This window comes from Priapulus caudatus, unplaced genomic scaffold, assembly GCF_000485595.1.
Source record: "Priapulus caudatus unplaced genomic scaffold, Priapulus_caudatus-5.0.1 Scaffold195, whole genome shotgun sequence".
Classification (NCBI taxonomy): domain Eukaryota; kingdom Metazoa; phylum Priapulida; class Priapulimorpha; order Priapulimorphida; family Priapulidae; genus Priapulus; species Priapulus caudatus.
Genome location: NW_014577256.1, coordinates 201,671 through 217,447, shown reverse-complemented (window position 1 = coordinate 217,447; position 15,777 = coordinate 201,671). Strand labels below are relative to the sequence as shown.

The 15,777-nt window shown below is 40.0% G+C and overlaps 2 protein-coding genes across 2 annotated transcripts in view; one reads left to right on the top strand and one right to left on the bottom strand.

The window, feature by feature from the left end:
* The first annotated feature begins 15 nt into the window (after positions 1-15).
* LOC106807092 (vesicle-associated membrane protein 4-like) lies at positions 16-8,768 on the top strand. The gene is made up of 6 exons (XM_014809341.1): positions 16-209; positions 1,923-2,044; positions 2,401-2,501; positions 5,724-5,803; positions 6,010-6,061; positions 6,248-8,768. Exons 1-6 carry the CDS (start codon positions 144-146, stop codon positions 6,280-6,282), a joined length of 456 nt encoding a protein of 151 aa, XP_014664827.1. The 5' UTR covers positions 16-143; the 3' UTR covers positions 6,283-8,768.
* Positions 8,578-15,777, bottom strand: part of LOC106807091 (cadherin-23-like) — a gene marked incomplete in the record, with an annotated part of 18,928 nt that continues 11,728 nt past the window's right edge. Inside the window, 3 exon segments of the mRNA XM_014809340.1 lie at positions 8,578-10,111; positions 10,280-10,572; positions 11,265-11,404. Coding sequence (XP_014664826.1) covers positions 10,019-10,111; positions 10,280-10,572; positions 11,265-11,404 — 526 coding nt within the window.

The following is a 15,777-nucleotide window of genomic DNA, read 5'->3' as shown; positions in this document are numbered from 1 at the left end:
ATAGGGGGCCCTACTGGTAGGAAAATCGACATGGCGGCCTCCAGTGCATTTTCGACTTTCTAAACAGTCGTCGTGTATTTTTGGTTATTTTGAATAGCTGGTTCGGTTCTACATAGCATTTAGTCACAATTTTTTAAGGCAACATGCCTCCAAAATTTAAGCGTCATTTGGAGCCCGATGATGTTACCGGAGCGCGTATCCATGAAGCCGTATGTGTCACGACACTTCTACTAGTACTAGTACTACTACTAGTACTAGTACTACTAGTACTAGTACTAGTAGTAGTAGTAGTAGTAACGTACTACTAGTACTACTACTACTAGGTCCTCAATCTTGCCATGCTCTCTATCCTTGTACGACGTGGATATTCGTCCGAGCATTGGACACCTGCGCTGTTCATGTTGTTGCGTGTGGTTATACACCATAGATTAATTTGGTACTAATACTACTATGACACGCGTATATAAAATTATAAGGTAGCCGAGTCGGTTTATAGTTAGTGTTGCTGTTAGGGTTAGGGATAGGGTGACTGTTTGTTTTAACGCTGTGGCTATAACCCTGACAGCCGGGCACGGTCTTCGATTTCTTAAATGCCCAGCAGTTTGACCTCTCAGGTTTCAGATGCTCGGACGAATATCCACGTCGATCCTTGTACCGGTCCTATGAGTATGACACTCACAGCCAGGGCCTGCATACCTCCCAAAGTGACCGACCAATCAGAGCGCTCGAAGCTTGGGCACTAAAGCTGATGCGGTGTTTTGTGGTTGCATTATTTAAGCTGGCTATCGTGAGTGGATGGTTACTCACCGTAAGGGTTAGGATTAGGGTTTAGCTTTATATTTATCAGCTTTAGTGCCTGAGCTGCGAGCGCTTCGATTGGTCGGTCGACGACGCGTCACTTTGGGAGGTATCAGGCCTAGCTGGCGAGTGACTATGACTTATGTCATGAGACTGAACTATTAAAAAATATCCTTGTATTTTGTGTGTAATACTTTTACTCTTAATAATAATAATAATAATCAAGGAATGCTGTTGTCTCGATTGCGAGTCGCGCTAACAGGGGATTATTCGTGAAACCAGTCATATATACCGGTACGCATATTTCTGGATAGATTTCTGCCCACAACGGGCACAAGGCACAACCAGTTCACACGGGGCCAACACTACTTTAGTTTCCTAGTTTAGCACCCCGGATTAGTTTAGCACATGCGAACTATATACCGGGGTCCCAAAATAGGATGCGCAAGTAACACGTGCATCTTCTGCTCTGATTAATCCTAGTTGCAACCCTGGCCCTCATTTTGGCAAATCCATCTTCAAGGATCCCCAATAATTATAGCTTCTTTGTTTCTGTCATTTCATATTGAATTTTCTTCCTTCCTTTTTAGCTAATTGTAATTGTGAAGCTTTTTCTACTGCATTCTGCAGTGTTGATATATATGTCTTTTTGATCAACTTTGTCTATTATTTTCCTCTTCGATAAAGTCCCTTGGACTTTGAAGACTAATCTTTATTAGCTGGTCATAACCTCATCTACTAATAGTAGTTACAATCTGACACTGTTCCCCATGTATCTCCTGTTAACTCCTATAGGCTATTGTAACATGTATGTGTATTCAATGTAGTTATGAATGGGTATGTGCTTTGTAGCATAATTGCATGATCTCGAAGGCTCCCAGAGTAAAGATGTTGAATAATATGTAACAGTGTAAAGGCATATTATTACCTGTATTATTATGTATATTTATGTATTATAATTTAAAAATTGGGACATTTATATTTATATTTAAGTCTGCCAGAATTTGAATGTTTCGTGAAATCTTGATTATGGGCTCTGGGATAGGCCTACTGATAACCAGGTACCATGCAGTAATATACGTTACAAATTTTTGTCTAGACTATATTTGTTTTTTTCTTTGTAGACATCTCTCCTGGGTGCAGATGGAGCTGATGGTGAAGATGATGATGAAGGTGATGAGGATTTCTTCTTAAGTGGACCCAGCAAACATAGCCCAATGTCAAAAACCAGCTCTAAGCTTCATAGGTAACCATTTTATTCTGTAACTATTACTAATAGTAAGATACTTTGTGTGGTATCACATGTATATTTACAAGGGCCAGATATTAACATGTTAGCAAATGTAGCCAATGCTACAGGCCTTGCACTAGGGCTCATTTTAATAAACACCATGGCACTTGTTACCTTTATCATCCTTTTGATGTTATGTCAGCTCACAAAGACACTTGCTCCTGAATTCTCCAGAATCTGACTAAATGGTTTTGTAATGAGAGACTTACCCAATGCAAAATATGATAGGAGCACTGAGATGGAGATGCATCTATAGAAATAACAATCAACTCTTACATGACCACTGCTAAATCCCCTCTCACGTGTTTCAGTGTGAAATCGGAGGTGGATGGCGTGATGGGCATTATGAAAGAAAACATGGTGAAGTTGTTTGAACGTGGGGACAGGCTGGATGACCTGCAAGACAAATCTGGTAAGTGTGAAGTATTGATGTCTACATTTTCTTGTCAATCTTGCTTAGCGATGTCCAGATAATTGATTATAATCGAATGATGGTCGTTTGCAGTCACCAGTTAGATAGATCGGCTATGGAAACAACTATTGAACTAACACATTAGCTATTTAGATTAAAAACAACACTGCAAACTTTCATAGCTATAGCTCTTGTACTTCTTTAGTTATTCAAATTTAATTGCAAAGATGATAAATTTGCGATATATCCTGACAGTACCCTTAAAACACTTCTTGACAATTTTGTTCAAAATGTCATGACGCATTTTTACGTGTTTGTGTGTAACAAATTAGCAATAGCATAGCATAGTATTCAACTTTTTCAAGCCGTCTTTGAGATAATGTAGCCATTTTAAAAACGAATCATAGTAAATTCATTATATATGTGTTGATAAGTAGGCCTTGTAAACATACATCTTGTTTTTTTCTGAAGCTTTATAGTTTTCTGAAAGCATGTGAACACACTTTATATGTCCCTGCATGCACTATGATGAGTAACCGGTTAACCGATTGTAGTCATCGATTTGGGGGCAACCGATTTGAGAGTGGAATTCCAGCCAATTCTCATCACTAAACTCGCCCACGTTCTATAGTACCGGACAAATAATTTTAATGTTTAACTAGTGTATTTTATGCAATTGTGTGCTTGCTTTCAATAAAAATTATTTATACTCATTAACACTTCTAATAATGCACGATTTTGGGAGTATAGTAGGACTATTTATTTTTTGGTACTTGAGTGTTCTGATTTCCTTGCATGGAACGTATAGATCTATAGTTTGATTTCATGCACATGAGCAAGTGGTTAATCTCTAGTAATTATACAGTTATGAATCCGTTTTGTTTAATGTGTTATTAGCTCATCTGACGTAGTCAGATGCAGCTTGTAGAATCGCATGATTGTCTGTCCGTGCGTGCGTGCGTGCGTGCGTCAACAGTTGGGCACAAATCTTAAACGCTCGACGTACGGTCACGATATACGGGACGTGGGGGGGGGGAATCCGAAAACGAGGTGGTATGTTAAAGCTGGGGGTCAAAGGTCAAAGGTCAAGAGGTGTAAAAGAAGGGGGAACATTCCCTCCTTAACTTAAGGTATAGGGAGGAAATGCAGAATTGCGGCACAAATCTAAACGGCTCGACCTAGGCTCGTGATAGTCGGTGTATAGCATCATGGTAGGAAAAGCCATCACTGTGCCAAAATTGGAGGTCACAGGGCAAAGGTCAATGGGGCACAGGGCAGATTTTATACATTTTCTGAGGACATGGTCTGACGGAGCGATTGAAAAACTTTTTTGTATCAGCGGTGACCTAGCATTTTTATGGCTTTATTGAAAGGACTATGAAATGTACTTTCTGCTGACATGCGAAGAGTAAGTGTCGGATAACCTTTTGACCCACAAGAGGAAGGTTAAACATGGATTTGTTTATTGTTAGAAATAATTTGACTGCTGGGTTTGCTAGTAGAATCTATACATGCCTGGATGTATGAGGCTACAATGTCACAGTGAAATTTCAAAAGCTAAATTTGGTTGAAGAAGGTTTATGCTCCTTAAATCGTATAATTTCTATGGCATTCTGTACTGTCAGTGTGTTACATGTAACTTATGCCACTGCCAGTGGCCACTGCCAGTGGCCACTGCCAGTGCATGTGGTGGTGATAGTACTGTGTAGTTTTTGCTTACGTTAATTAGTTACAGGTGGCAGCTCTCTATTTCAGCCTGTAGGCTTGCGTAGGTAAATGGATGAGTGTTTACCTATTCTGTCTTGCAAATAATTGTTGCTACTACGTACGATGGGAGCTTCCATCTTTAATCTTAAGACACTTAAACGTACGCGCCATCTCGTGGCAACTTTCATAATGATCCCAACGAACATTCCTTTGAGAAGGTTCCTGATACCATCCCTGTGCCTTCCACTGTTTCGGCGCGTATGTGAACACATTTGGGACTAACAGGGTTTACTAGAATCCCACCACTCCACCACAGAGTCACCGCATTAGAATTTAGATGAGCGCTGTCGCTCCGCGGCACTTGTTACTTTTAAAAATTGTTTTACTTTATGGGCTGCCCCAGGTACAACTGAATAAGTTACGCACGAAGGGTCGTTGTCGTAACAGGTACTACAGATATGTACCCGAGGTAGTTTTAGGTTGTTTTGTATTATGTTTATATTTTTATATGAGGTATGTTTAGGGTTAGGGTTAGGGTTAGAGTTAGGGTTGGGGTTAGGGTTAGGGTTGGGGTTAGGGTTAGGGTTAGGGTTAGAGTTAGGGTTGGGGTTAGGGTTAGGGTTAGGGTACACTTATGTAGTACAAGTCTGCTACACTTTGTGTATACATATATGTACCTCGGGTACATATCTGTAGTACCTGTTACGACAACGATCCCTTGAGCATAAGTTACAGCGAGTCCAAAATGCAGCTGCTCGGCTTATATGCAATGTATCCAAGTTTGATCATATATCACCTGTTTTATATTATTTGCATTGGCTGCCAGTCTATTTCCGTATAGAGTTTAAAATACTACTCATCACTTTTAAGGCATTACATTGTATGTCACCAGATTATATCAGGGAATTAGTCACATTAAAGAGACCTAATCAGTACAGTCTGCGCTCTGGTAACCACATGTTAATTGAGCCACCAGCTGTAAAAACGTTGGCTACACTTGGCGATCGAGCTTTCTCATCAGCTGCCCCAAAATTATGGAATAAGCTACCTTGTCATATTCGATGTGAAAAGTCGCTGGAATCTTTTAAACGCCTAGTCAAAACTCATCTATTTAACATTGCATTGCACACATCTAGACATTATATTTTAGGTGTACATTTGATTTGAGTTCTATTTTATCGAAAATGTTGTATTATTGTCGTTTTTAGGATCTATATTTTACAATGTTGCAGTCCGCTATTTATAATCAGGAATTGTTTCAGGATTGTCGTAATTTAAGTATCTATATTTTACAGTGTTGCAGTCCGCTGTTTTATAATCAGCCTTTGTAATGCGCACGTGAACATATCTGCATGTAACGTGTGCAATATAAATCAATAAATATTATTATTATTATTAAAAATCCCATGTGAAAGATTTTATGTTTTAGTCTTGATATATTTCACTCCCCAGGTATACATTTAATTCTGTATTTGTCAGAAATAGAATTGATAAGGTTTTAATTTGATCTTGTAGATCAGTTGACATCCAGTTCAGACATATTTCGCATGAGTGCTCAAGATCTCAAGAAGCAAATGTGGTGGAGGGAATGCAAGGTATGTAATCATCCTTCCCATTTTGTAAACAAATGTCTGCTGTTTAACAGGACGAAGTAGAAAGAAATAAACCTATAACTTGTCCATATATGTTAAATAATTATTAGGATAATTATTATTATTGTCGTACGGATAACGATTGATATTGTGTTTTTGCCACTCCACACCACATTATTTAGTGATTTTACATGTTTTTGTTATTGCAGATGAGACTAATCCTAATTGCTGTTATTGTCATCATCATGCTCGTCATTATTTGTAAGTATTTTCTCATTAGTTAGTATTTTCCCAATTATCTAAAATACAAAGGATTCACACGTAAGTTTCATCGCCATGGAACATTGGAAGTAAGATGTAATTATAACAATAATGATGCTTTATTAATCGTATTGATATTTAGATACAACAGTCATCATTATATGGGGTTTATAAATAACTTTTCAGTGCCAATCATCATACAAGCAACAAAGAAGTCATAACTTACAGCAGCTGTTCGGACTGCAGGTGTGACTTGGTGTAAAGCCCACGTGCTAATGGATGCCATACTATAATTAAACACTGAGCTGCAAAATTCGCTGCTGCGCACAGAGCCATAAAAGAATGACACTGTGTAGCAGGTCAATCACAAGCAGTGTACCGTCGGGGAATGTACCTATGGAATAGATTATTTATTTTGTAAAATATGACATTCAAACCTATCTGGCCATGCAAAGTTGGCTCTTTATTTTCATTCAATGAAATGAATATTATACAATGAAATTAGCATGGATTGCATTAGTAGAGTCAGCTTGTCCCGATATCTCATGAAGACGAGGACCTTGAATGTTCATGGTTATGATATAGGATCAAGAGTGAATAATAATAGATTATAATCTATTGATATCTATTATTATAATCTATTAGTATTCACTCCTGATAGAATTATAGTAAAAAAAAACGTGTTCAAAATTGGAGTTCAGTGATTATTGGCCAGTTGGGTTAATGAACAGATTGTGGTTGTTTTCCTGAGACTACTGCTGGACCCAGTGAGACTTTCCAGGGTATGTCAAGAGTAACTGTTCAGTGTCCCGTTGGCCATCAAAAGGAGGGATAACCGTTGGTTTCTTTGTAGCCAGTAATGAAAACGTGTGTTACCAGCATATTCCTTTGGTATTAGGTGAACTTGGAACAGGCTCACTGGCTGTATAATGCAGTCTTTATCTGAACTGTAACTTGCTCTTATTTTTCTGTGCTATTATGATTGGCCTATGGTTTAAATGTCATAAAAACATCATCATATTCATGTTGGTGGACTGTCGTATTCAAGGTTTCCGCTGGTGGTGTTAGTGTGGTTGTGTATGGTGGTATGTATGGTGCATGGCAGTGGTGGTAATGGTGGTGTGGTTGCAGGTTTTGCTGAAAGGCATGCTATAGTTCTTCTATCTTCCCAGGATGAAAAAACAGCACCAGTGTCATTTAATGTAGAAACATTCTAGGTCGCTATATTTGTCGCAGGTTTATCGATTAATTTTCTTATACAACAGTTGGGTATCAAGTTGAAAACCGTTTTTTTCTATGGAATTAATTATAAAGCTAACCACCTGCGCTATACACTCGTGTTACAGACACGCTTTATGACTCGTTTTTTTGCACTGAAGTAACTGAACTTCGTTACAGATCATGCCATCTGTAATATCCTTATAATTTAGTTAATAATAAATATAAAAAAATGCGATGAGCATTAATATGTGCATCAAGCATAGGGAGCCTTGGTGTTGTCAGAAAATACCATTCAGTTCATTTCCAATGTAACTCAATAAGCGAGATATGTTGTTCCGTATCTATGGACTTTGTAGTATCAGATTTGGTGTTAAGTGGTTACCAATGATTAGCGAATGAGTGTCTATATCTACATATCCACCTATATATTTATCCGGTTCCCCAGAAATTAGATTTCTTCTTGGCACACCCCTCTTTGGCAACTCTCCTCGCTCACTCGCTGTCGACTGCCTATTAAAACGTAATGAGTAGAAAAGGGCCAGGCAACACCCATGTCCTATGGCCCCACCCAGTAAAGCAAGAATATAGGGGGCCTATAAGTGACAGAGTAAAGATGCTCGGCATCGTATCGTGCGACAAAACATATTTGAAAAACATGACGAGTTTTCCGTTAGTTGAATCTAGTCGTTCGTCACGAATTATTCGTTGCTAGGATGGCATCTACTATTTTCACCTAAGCTCTAGAAACTAACCTAGTCGAATTATACGGCCGTGCTGCGCACCCAGGTCTCTTGATTAATTTTATGCCCAGTAAAAGTGTCATTTCAAAAACTTGTTAAGATTGAACGATGATGTTGAATACCATTACTTGTTAAAGTGGTTTGTAATACAACAAGTTCACTTCCCTGCTATTGCTAACTTATTCCAGTATAATGTCTCATGGAAATTACTTGACAGAGAGTATATATTTTTATGGTTAGTTTTGTGTTTAGCGTGGAAAAAGATTCTCACATGAATATATTTGAATTTATTTATGCTTCTCCTTATAATGTAGTAATGTACATGATTTAGTTACTCTTCCAGTGTTATTGGATTTATATATTATAAATTGAACATTATTAAAGCACGGCATAATGTGGTTCCGAATGTAGAGCACACGGGTACCAATAATAGTTTTTTGCATCTATTTATATATTTGCTGAGTCGTTAGGTATGCTGATAGCATGAATATATCTCTACTCTAATAAAATCTATAGTATAGATCTGTTCGTGCCGATAGCAATAGTAACACACGCTTGGTAATGTCATTATCTTTGTTTATTGTATTGGACAATGATCAAATATAAAACAAACAACAATGAATATAAATATGCGGATAAAACGAATATAGAGCTCACATAGTGTATGTATGTATATAGTAATCTCAATACTAGTTGATCTGGTGAATGCAAATTGAAATAAAACGTAGTATATTATTATTATTATTCTCATTACTGTTTTATGATTGATATGGCACATATTGACTTCGTTCAACCTAATTCGGTAAACTTGTCCTCGATCGTTTTACATCATATATTTTGCAATTTGTTTCTCATTGCAAACCGTGTCTGCACGCATGAACGGAGTGATGAAGCAAAAACACCTAACGTTCCCCCTGCTGGGGAGCATGCAATAGTATAAGCACAATGCGTAGATATTCGATTGCATCAAAGAAAGTAACACGGTATGCCCCGCTCCCCAACTATTTCAGCACGTGAAATATCGTCGTTCGTGGTTTTTATTCACCCCTCATACTTTGTAACGCATGAGATATAGCGTTTTCGATTTCCCAGACTGCCGTCATAGCTGCTGCCTTAGAACACACGTACTGCCATCATATCTCCCGTACGAGGTGATGACAAATCTCCCTGCTCTGTTTTGTACCATTGGAAATTTCCATTAACTTGGATATATTCCACGTGAGCCCAACTATCCAGTTGTACTCTTAGATATGGGTATGAAGCGACATATTCCAGGGTGGGTTTGTGAATATGGTCTCTGTACTTTCACTGCCTCTCCCGCAGTAGTGAGATGTTCATTACGTAGCTCGTGTGTCTTACGGATTACTAATCTCAAGCTATAGGAGACAGCAATCGGAAAATAAGCAGGTCTTTGAAGAAATGCTGTCTCAATGGTCATCGATAAAAGGGACAAGACGCGGGGCCAGAACCGTTCCTTGGGGGGTACTGCTGAAGTGCGATGGCCCAGAAGTCGCCGTACACCGCCAACTTTTGGCTGAACTGAGATAGGACTGCGTCTACCCAGCGTTATAGGTGTCGGCGGATCCGGATACCATAATCGTTTAATTACTACATGGAACTAGCGATTGTGTTGTACCTTGGCAGCTTTACTGAAGAAGCTAATTATAACATCAGCCTACTTTCTGTTTTTGATGCTAGATATAAAGTCATAAGTTCATTGTTATCACGTGGGACTCGCAGGATCGATTGCTACGGAAACCATGCTGGCAATCGACTAGAATCGTGTTATCTTCTAGATGGTTTCTGACTTGAATATAGATGACGTGCTCCAATATCGTGTTTTTCTATGAATAACATGATTTACTAGTTTCTCAATATCACATCTACAACAATATAATTGTACAGAATATACGGTATATATAACATATGTACACGTACACAACTAACTGACGAAGTTAATTGTGTATATTGTAAACTATTTGCATTGACCCTTCTTTTAGAAGTATATGGTCAGTTCAGGTCTGGCTATGTTCGGCGGATCTTCGCTGTCATATATTGGCTCTACGCTCACGTTGGGGTCCAATATTGTCTGAAATAACAGTTTTTGAAATGGTTTAATTCACTGCGTCATCTCGAAATGTTGTAATAGTTACGATGAATACATTGTGCATGTTTAATAAATTTTCGTGGCTAACCGGGACGCGGAAAAGCCGAAGTTGCGATTTTAATTGTCCGGGAACTGGGACGTCGCATTTACCTCGACTTGTGAGTCGGCCTGTGGATGCTCGCCACCCCAGTCATCCACCTCCTCTGCTCCGCCTATTGTCACTCTCTTCTGCCGTCTTCTCTGGCCTGTGCTGCCAATGGGCTCGCCTCGGGTGCCGGCAGGCGTCTCTGTCAGCGGTCGATCCGTTCTGCTCTTGTTCGTTTGCGTGTAGAGCTTCTCAGTACTGCTCGCGTCCACCGGTCGGTCGCTCTGATCCGAGACGTCGTCGCCTGGTTCCGTCGCTGCGTAGCCGCCGTAGTTATTGTAGTACGGTCTGGCTGTGCCTGAAGATCAACAGATGACGTGCTATTTCATAAAGAGTTTCGTTACGACTGCGTCTACCAGTGTGGATTCGCCGTTATTTATTGGTGAAGTAATGTCGGAGATAGGTGACTTTATTTTGTTCACGTCTCGCCGCGGTATAAAGGCATATGTGTGAATATAAACAATGAAACAAGCGAGCAAATAAACAAACAAAGATAGTCAAACACGCATGCACGCGCGCGCACACACACACACGCATGCACGCGCGCACGCACGCACGCACGCACGCACGTACAAAGATGTAGAGAAATACGGCTGTTATATATTATGTACCATGCCAGTTGCCTATTTATGGGCACAGTTGATAGTCAAGTAGGCTTACAATTGAGTTATTTCGTGAAGCACAGGTTTTCTGCGACTGTATTGCTTTAGTGTCTGTAACGGGCTTCATCCACTGAAGCTTCTCATTTTTACGCGAGTTTTAGCATTATATGCTGACACTCTAAATCAATTTTTACATTTCACTGAAGCGTAACGCTCAAGTGCTTAACAGCAGGTGACCAAGGTGAGAATCAAACCCCAGACACATCAGCCTAAAAATTTCGAGTGCTATCCAACCATGAGGTCACCACCCCTGCAGAAGTAGACCTATATTCATACTTTAGACAGAAATTACGCGTGCGACTACTGAAGGTTTCATGATTTTACGTACCACCGATACTTTCCGCTGGTTTTCGTTTTTTGTCGGGCGCGGAACCCAATGCGCTGACAGCGAACAGCTGGCTTTGTGGATCGATTCTGGAAGACTGGTGAGTGGCGTTGTCATCTTTCGCGAGCTTTGTCAACCTTTTCCTGCAAAAATAGCGTCACGCAACGTTAGAGTGGTTTTGTGCGCCGCTTGCGTGCGTATCGGATGACTGCGCGCGTGCACACGGTCGTTTAAGCGTGCTTGATTGTGGTTTGTTCGTTTGTGTCGGTGTGTTTGTGTGTGTGCGTGCGTGCGTGCGTGCATGTGTACCTGGATGCGTGCGTGCGTAGGTCCGTGGGCGCGCGCGTGTTGGTGTGTTCATTAGTACATAGGTTTTATCAGTAAGCGTGCGTGCGCGTGCGGGTGTATGCGTATGTGTGTGCACGTGCGCGTTTTTGTACACTTGCGTGTGTTGCGTGTGCATGCGTAAGCGTGCGTACTGCCTGACTGTCTAAGCGTGAACGTTCGAAATATGCATGTATTGCATAATTAAATGCAAGGTATAGCTGGCGCAAACATCCTTGCCTGCAGTATTCATGATGACAGCAATATACTCATAATAAACAAAATTTCTGTATGTTCCAAGCGTATAAATACTTCTCATAACTTAATTCATAGACAGTTACAAGCAACACTGGCGAATGGTAGAATATATTCGCCTTTGTTAATCCTGTCCAACATACCTGATGTAGTAACACAGAGGACGGTGGGTGCACCGCACAGCACAACATCACACGGTAACAAATATAGGTACAGCGTAGTTCGGAATATAGGAATGTAGATTTAATGAAGTTGTAGTATTAGAAATAGTAGAAATAATATAATTAAGTAGAATTGTGCACTTTACAATAGAAAAGAAGAGTGGGGCTTCACAATGTGCCACGATGTGCATCAACACGCGAGGTTAGTCATTCTTCCAAGGTTAACATTCGTATTCGACAAAGCTAGAATCACACTCATCTCAAAAATACTTATTTTTTTACATTGCTGCATAACGTATTATATTTGTTGTACAACTCTGGATCACGCTATAAGTAAATTATACTGTGTGCGTGTGTGCGCGTGTGTGTGAGATGTGTGTGCGCGCGTGTACGTGTGTGCGTATGTTAGCGTGTGCATGTGAGAGATGTGTGCGCGCGCGTGTGTACGTGCGCGCGCGTGTGTAAATTGAGCAAGCTTAACATTCGCGTGTGTGAACCGATCTAATATTTCGATCGGGCATGTGTGTATGCGTGTAAACCCATCAAATTCTTCTATTATTTGACACAATTTTCAGAGTCAAATTTCAGTAGTTGATTTGGCAAGAGCGCCATAACACAGTTAGTGTCAACCACTCGTGCAACACAGCAATACTGACAAAACAATGTAGACAATAAATATAATGACAAGACATAGTAGCAACATAGCAGCGACAACTTATTTCCATATGCGAAACGTCAGCAATAGCATGGATCGAATATAATAAACTATCGACACCTTCGCGAACATATCTATATTAAGATTTATGGACACACGGAAAAATATCTATAAACCGTGCATTATAAATTTAATAAGAATTTTAGACCATGTAAATGGCCTTATATATAAAATAAAGTCATCTAATAAAAGATCTTATACACTTTTGTGCAAACGTATCGCTAAACTCGGTCATATCACGATATACCACCCCCGAACAGGCAGATAATAATGATGGAAGTTGTAATACGCATCGTATTATTGCTTCTATAGGAAAGCATCAATGGCGTGAGGGTCATCTATACACGGAGATCGAACTAGACTTCTCGCCATCACGCAGCATAGCGTCGCGCTTAGATAAGCAAGCGGATATCATGGTCCATATAACGCGATAGGCTATTTGACGTGCCCATACATCATCAGACTATGAACATTCCCCTCGGTATAATTATGTATAATTACAGCGATCTCCGCCTACTCGACAAGATTTAAATCTCAATTCTTTACGTCAATCAATTCGTAATCCTTTAGACTTTGTTCACTCGCAGAGCTACTAGGCTCACTGAGTTCCTCCGAGTATGCCAGCGGCGCCTCGTTACCGCGTGGTCTTCCCAGAATAAATCGGATCCTGATGAACAAAAGTAAGTATAGGAGATCATCACCGCTCCCGCTCATGTGTGAGACAGATCTTCTCGCTCCCGTATGTGTGTCAACCCGTTTCAGTCAAGCAGCCGTCCGCCATCGACAGTGGTTACCACGGCGCTCGATGCCCGCCAACTATGCGTACAACCGGATATCCGAAATGAATCAATCCGAAGATCGGTATTAAAATTTTGATTCGGAATTTTACTCAATTTTGGTTTCGTAATCGAAGGAACGTTTCTAGAAAAGTTCGATTCGATGGAATTCTCGTTTAGTAAATCGATGTTTCTTTAACAATTTTAGAAGCAAGATTGTTGATAGATAATTGTGAAAATATACTAGTGGCATTCCTGATCATCCATGGACCACGTTATCGTGATATAATCGCTGTGAGATCCAAATAATTACCATGTAAACAATATTGAGACCGAGCCGATTAGCATTTAAATTGCAATAGCGCGATGATTTCGCTACCATGCATGCAGTGCAAGCAGAGAGCATGTAATTGTTTACTCGTGAGTAGGTTATATCCATCACTCGCTTAACCGATCTCTTATCGTTCGGGTTAGTTTAGTGTTAGTGACTATAATTTCTCCAAATTGCTACCCTAATTTGCTATGTTTTATTGCGTTTATGCGAGGAGTTCGTTCCCGGAGGTTTGTAAGACTATATTTGTTAAACACTACAGCATTCTATAAGCGCGTACAGCTAACTATAACGCTTGTAGTGAAAGCTTAGCCAGAGCAGGCGTTATATTGTATCAGCGTGTATGACGGACGAAGCGACAGAAACTAAAGATACTTTCGTAAATAGTATCATTAGTCTGACCCGCGACGCAAGCGCTTAGCGTACGGTAGCGCGTGAAATTTCCAGTACCACATGCTCGTAGCGACATTAGCTGTTGTATTTCCAATTTTTAGTATACTTAAAACTAAAACTGTATTTCGCAGATCTTCTGATAATGTGTACACGTTGTGTATTAACGGACAATTGTTACACGACTCTCAGATCATTGGGATTAATTGAAAGGTATAATTACCAGTATGAAATTGACGTGCATTTGTCCCTCACTAGAATCGAGTTACATAACACATTACATTGTTTTGTAAACTTCCCCATATCATACTCGCAGGCAGGGAGCCAGATAAATATCAAGATATATAGATATCCCTTTATTTATTTTCTTTCATTCCGTGCGCTGAAACGCAGGTCGCCGCTAATTTAAATATTCATGCACCATCTCATGCATAATTTCGATATTACATTCCTAGTATGAGCTCAAAATATCAATACGATATAGTTTGAGACTGTATTTGCATATAAATACAGTTGTGCCAGGTTGGCAGCTGAACCCATATAACAAACAGTAGGCCTATATGTTGATGCGTATATACATAATTTATACATCCGCCACACAGCACAATCACAAAAATAGAAACAACTACGAAAATAACAGTTTCTATTGTAGCTAGGCGATACTCGATACCTGATAAATGGTGAGTTCAATGTTGGTGTATCGTTGCAGTATTAACAACAAAAGTATCACAATCTAGAAATATCCAGAATAGAGTTCTTCTATGGCAGAAAGGCGTTGGTCGAGTATAAATAAAGTCTCAAACTGGTTCTCTCACTTGATTTGATTTATGATAACTTTCTTAATCAATACGCAACATTATCCAATTGAATACCTCACTGCATAAATCAGGACCGCAAATGATACACGCAGCGCAGCAATCGCTATACCTAACAGCTTGCAGCATCAGAGATACACTACAGTACAGACATATAGCTTTCGCAAAAACTACGTGCTTACTCCACTAAATCATCCCATGCGGCAATAGCAGCACTACATCACATACTTACACTCTGTTTAGCTTCTCGAGACGCGTTCTTACGAAAAGTAAACAAAAGCAAACATTTGAGTTAACACCCCCCAAAAGTACACGCGTACGAATGCACGCACGCATACACACTACTCATATCCGCGTTCACTCAGCCTCTGCAGTAGAAAAGTGGAGCAGAAATGTAAATGGTACGGTGTACCGTATTTTATTTATCAACAATTACGGGCGGGAACACAACGAATACAAGTTGCGTAACACACAAGGCGTGTAGGATGATTACGGTAGTTCAGGGAAACACTAAGTAATGACAGAAGAAACAGTGCAAAGTGCAGAATAAGTCATGGGTAGGGTACTATCAGTTATGCGTTTTTGTAATGTCATACCTACCAATGGTACGGTTTAACATTCATTCATACAATTTATTACACATGTGCTATATACGTTCCTCCACTCCCCTCGCTCTCCATCTTCTCATCCTTCCTCTCTGTCTGTCTGTCTCTCTCTCTCCCTCTCTCTCTCTCTCTCTCTCTCTCTCT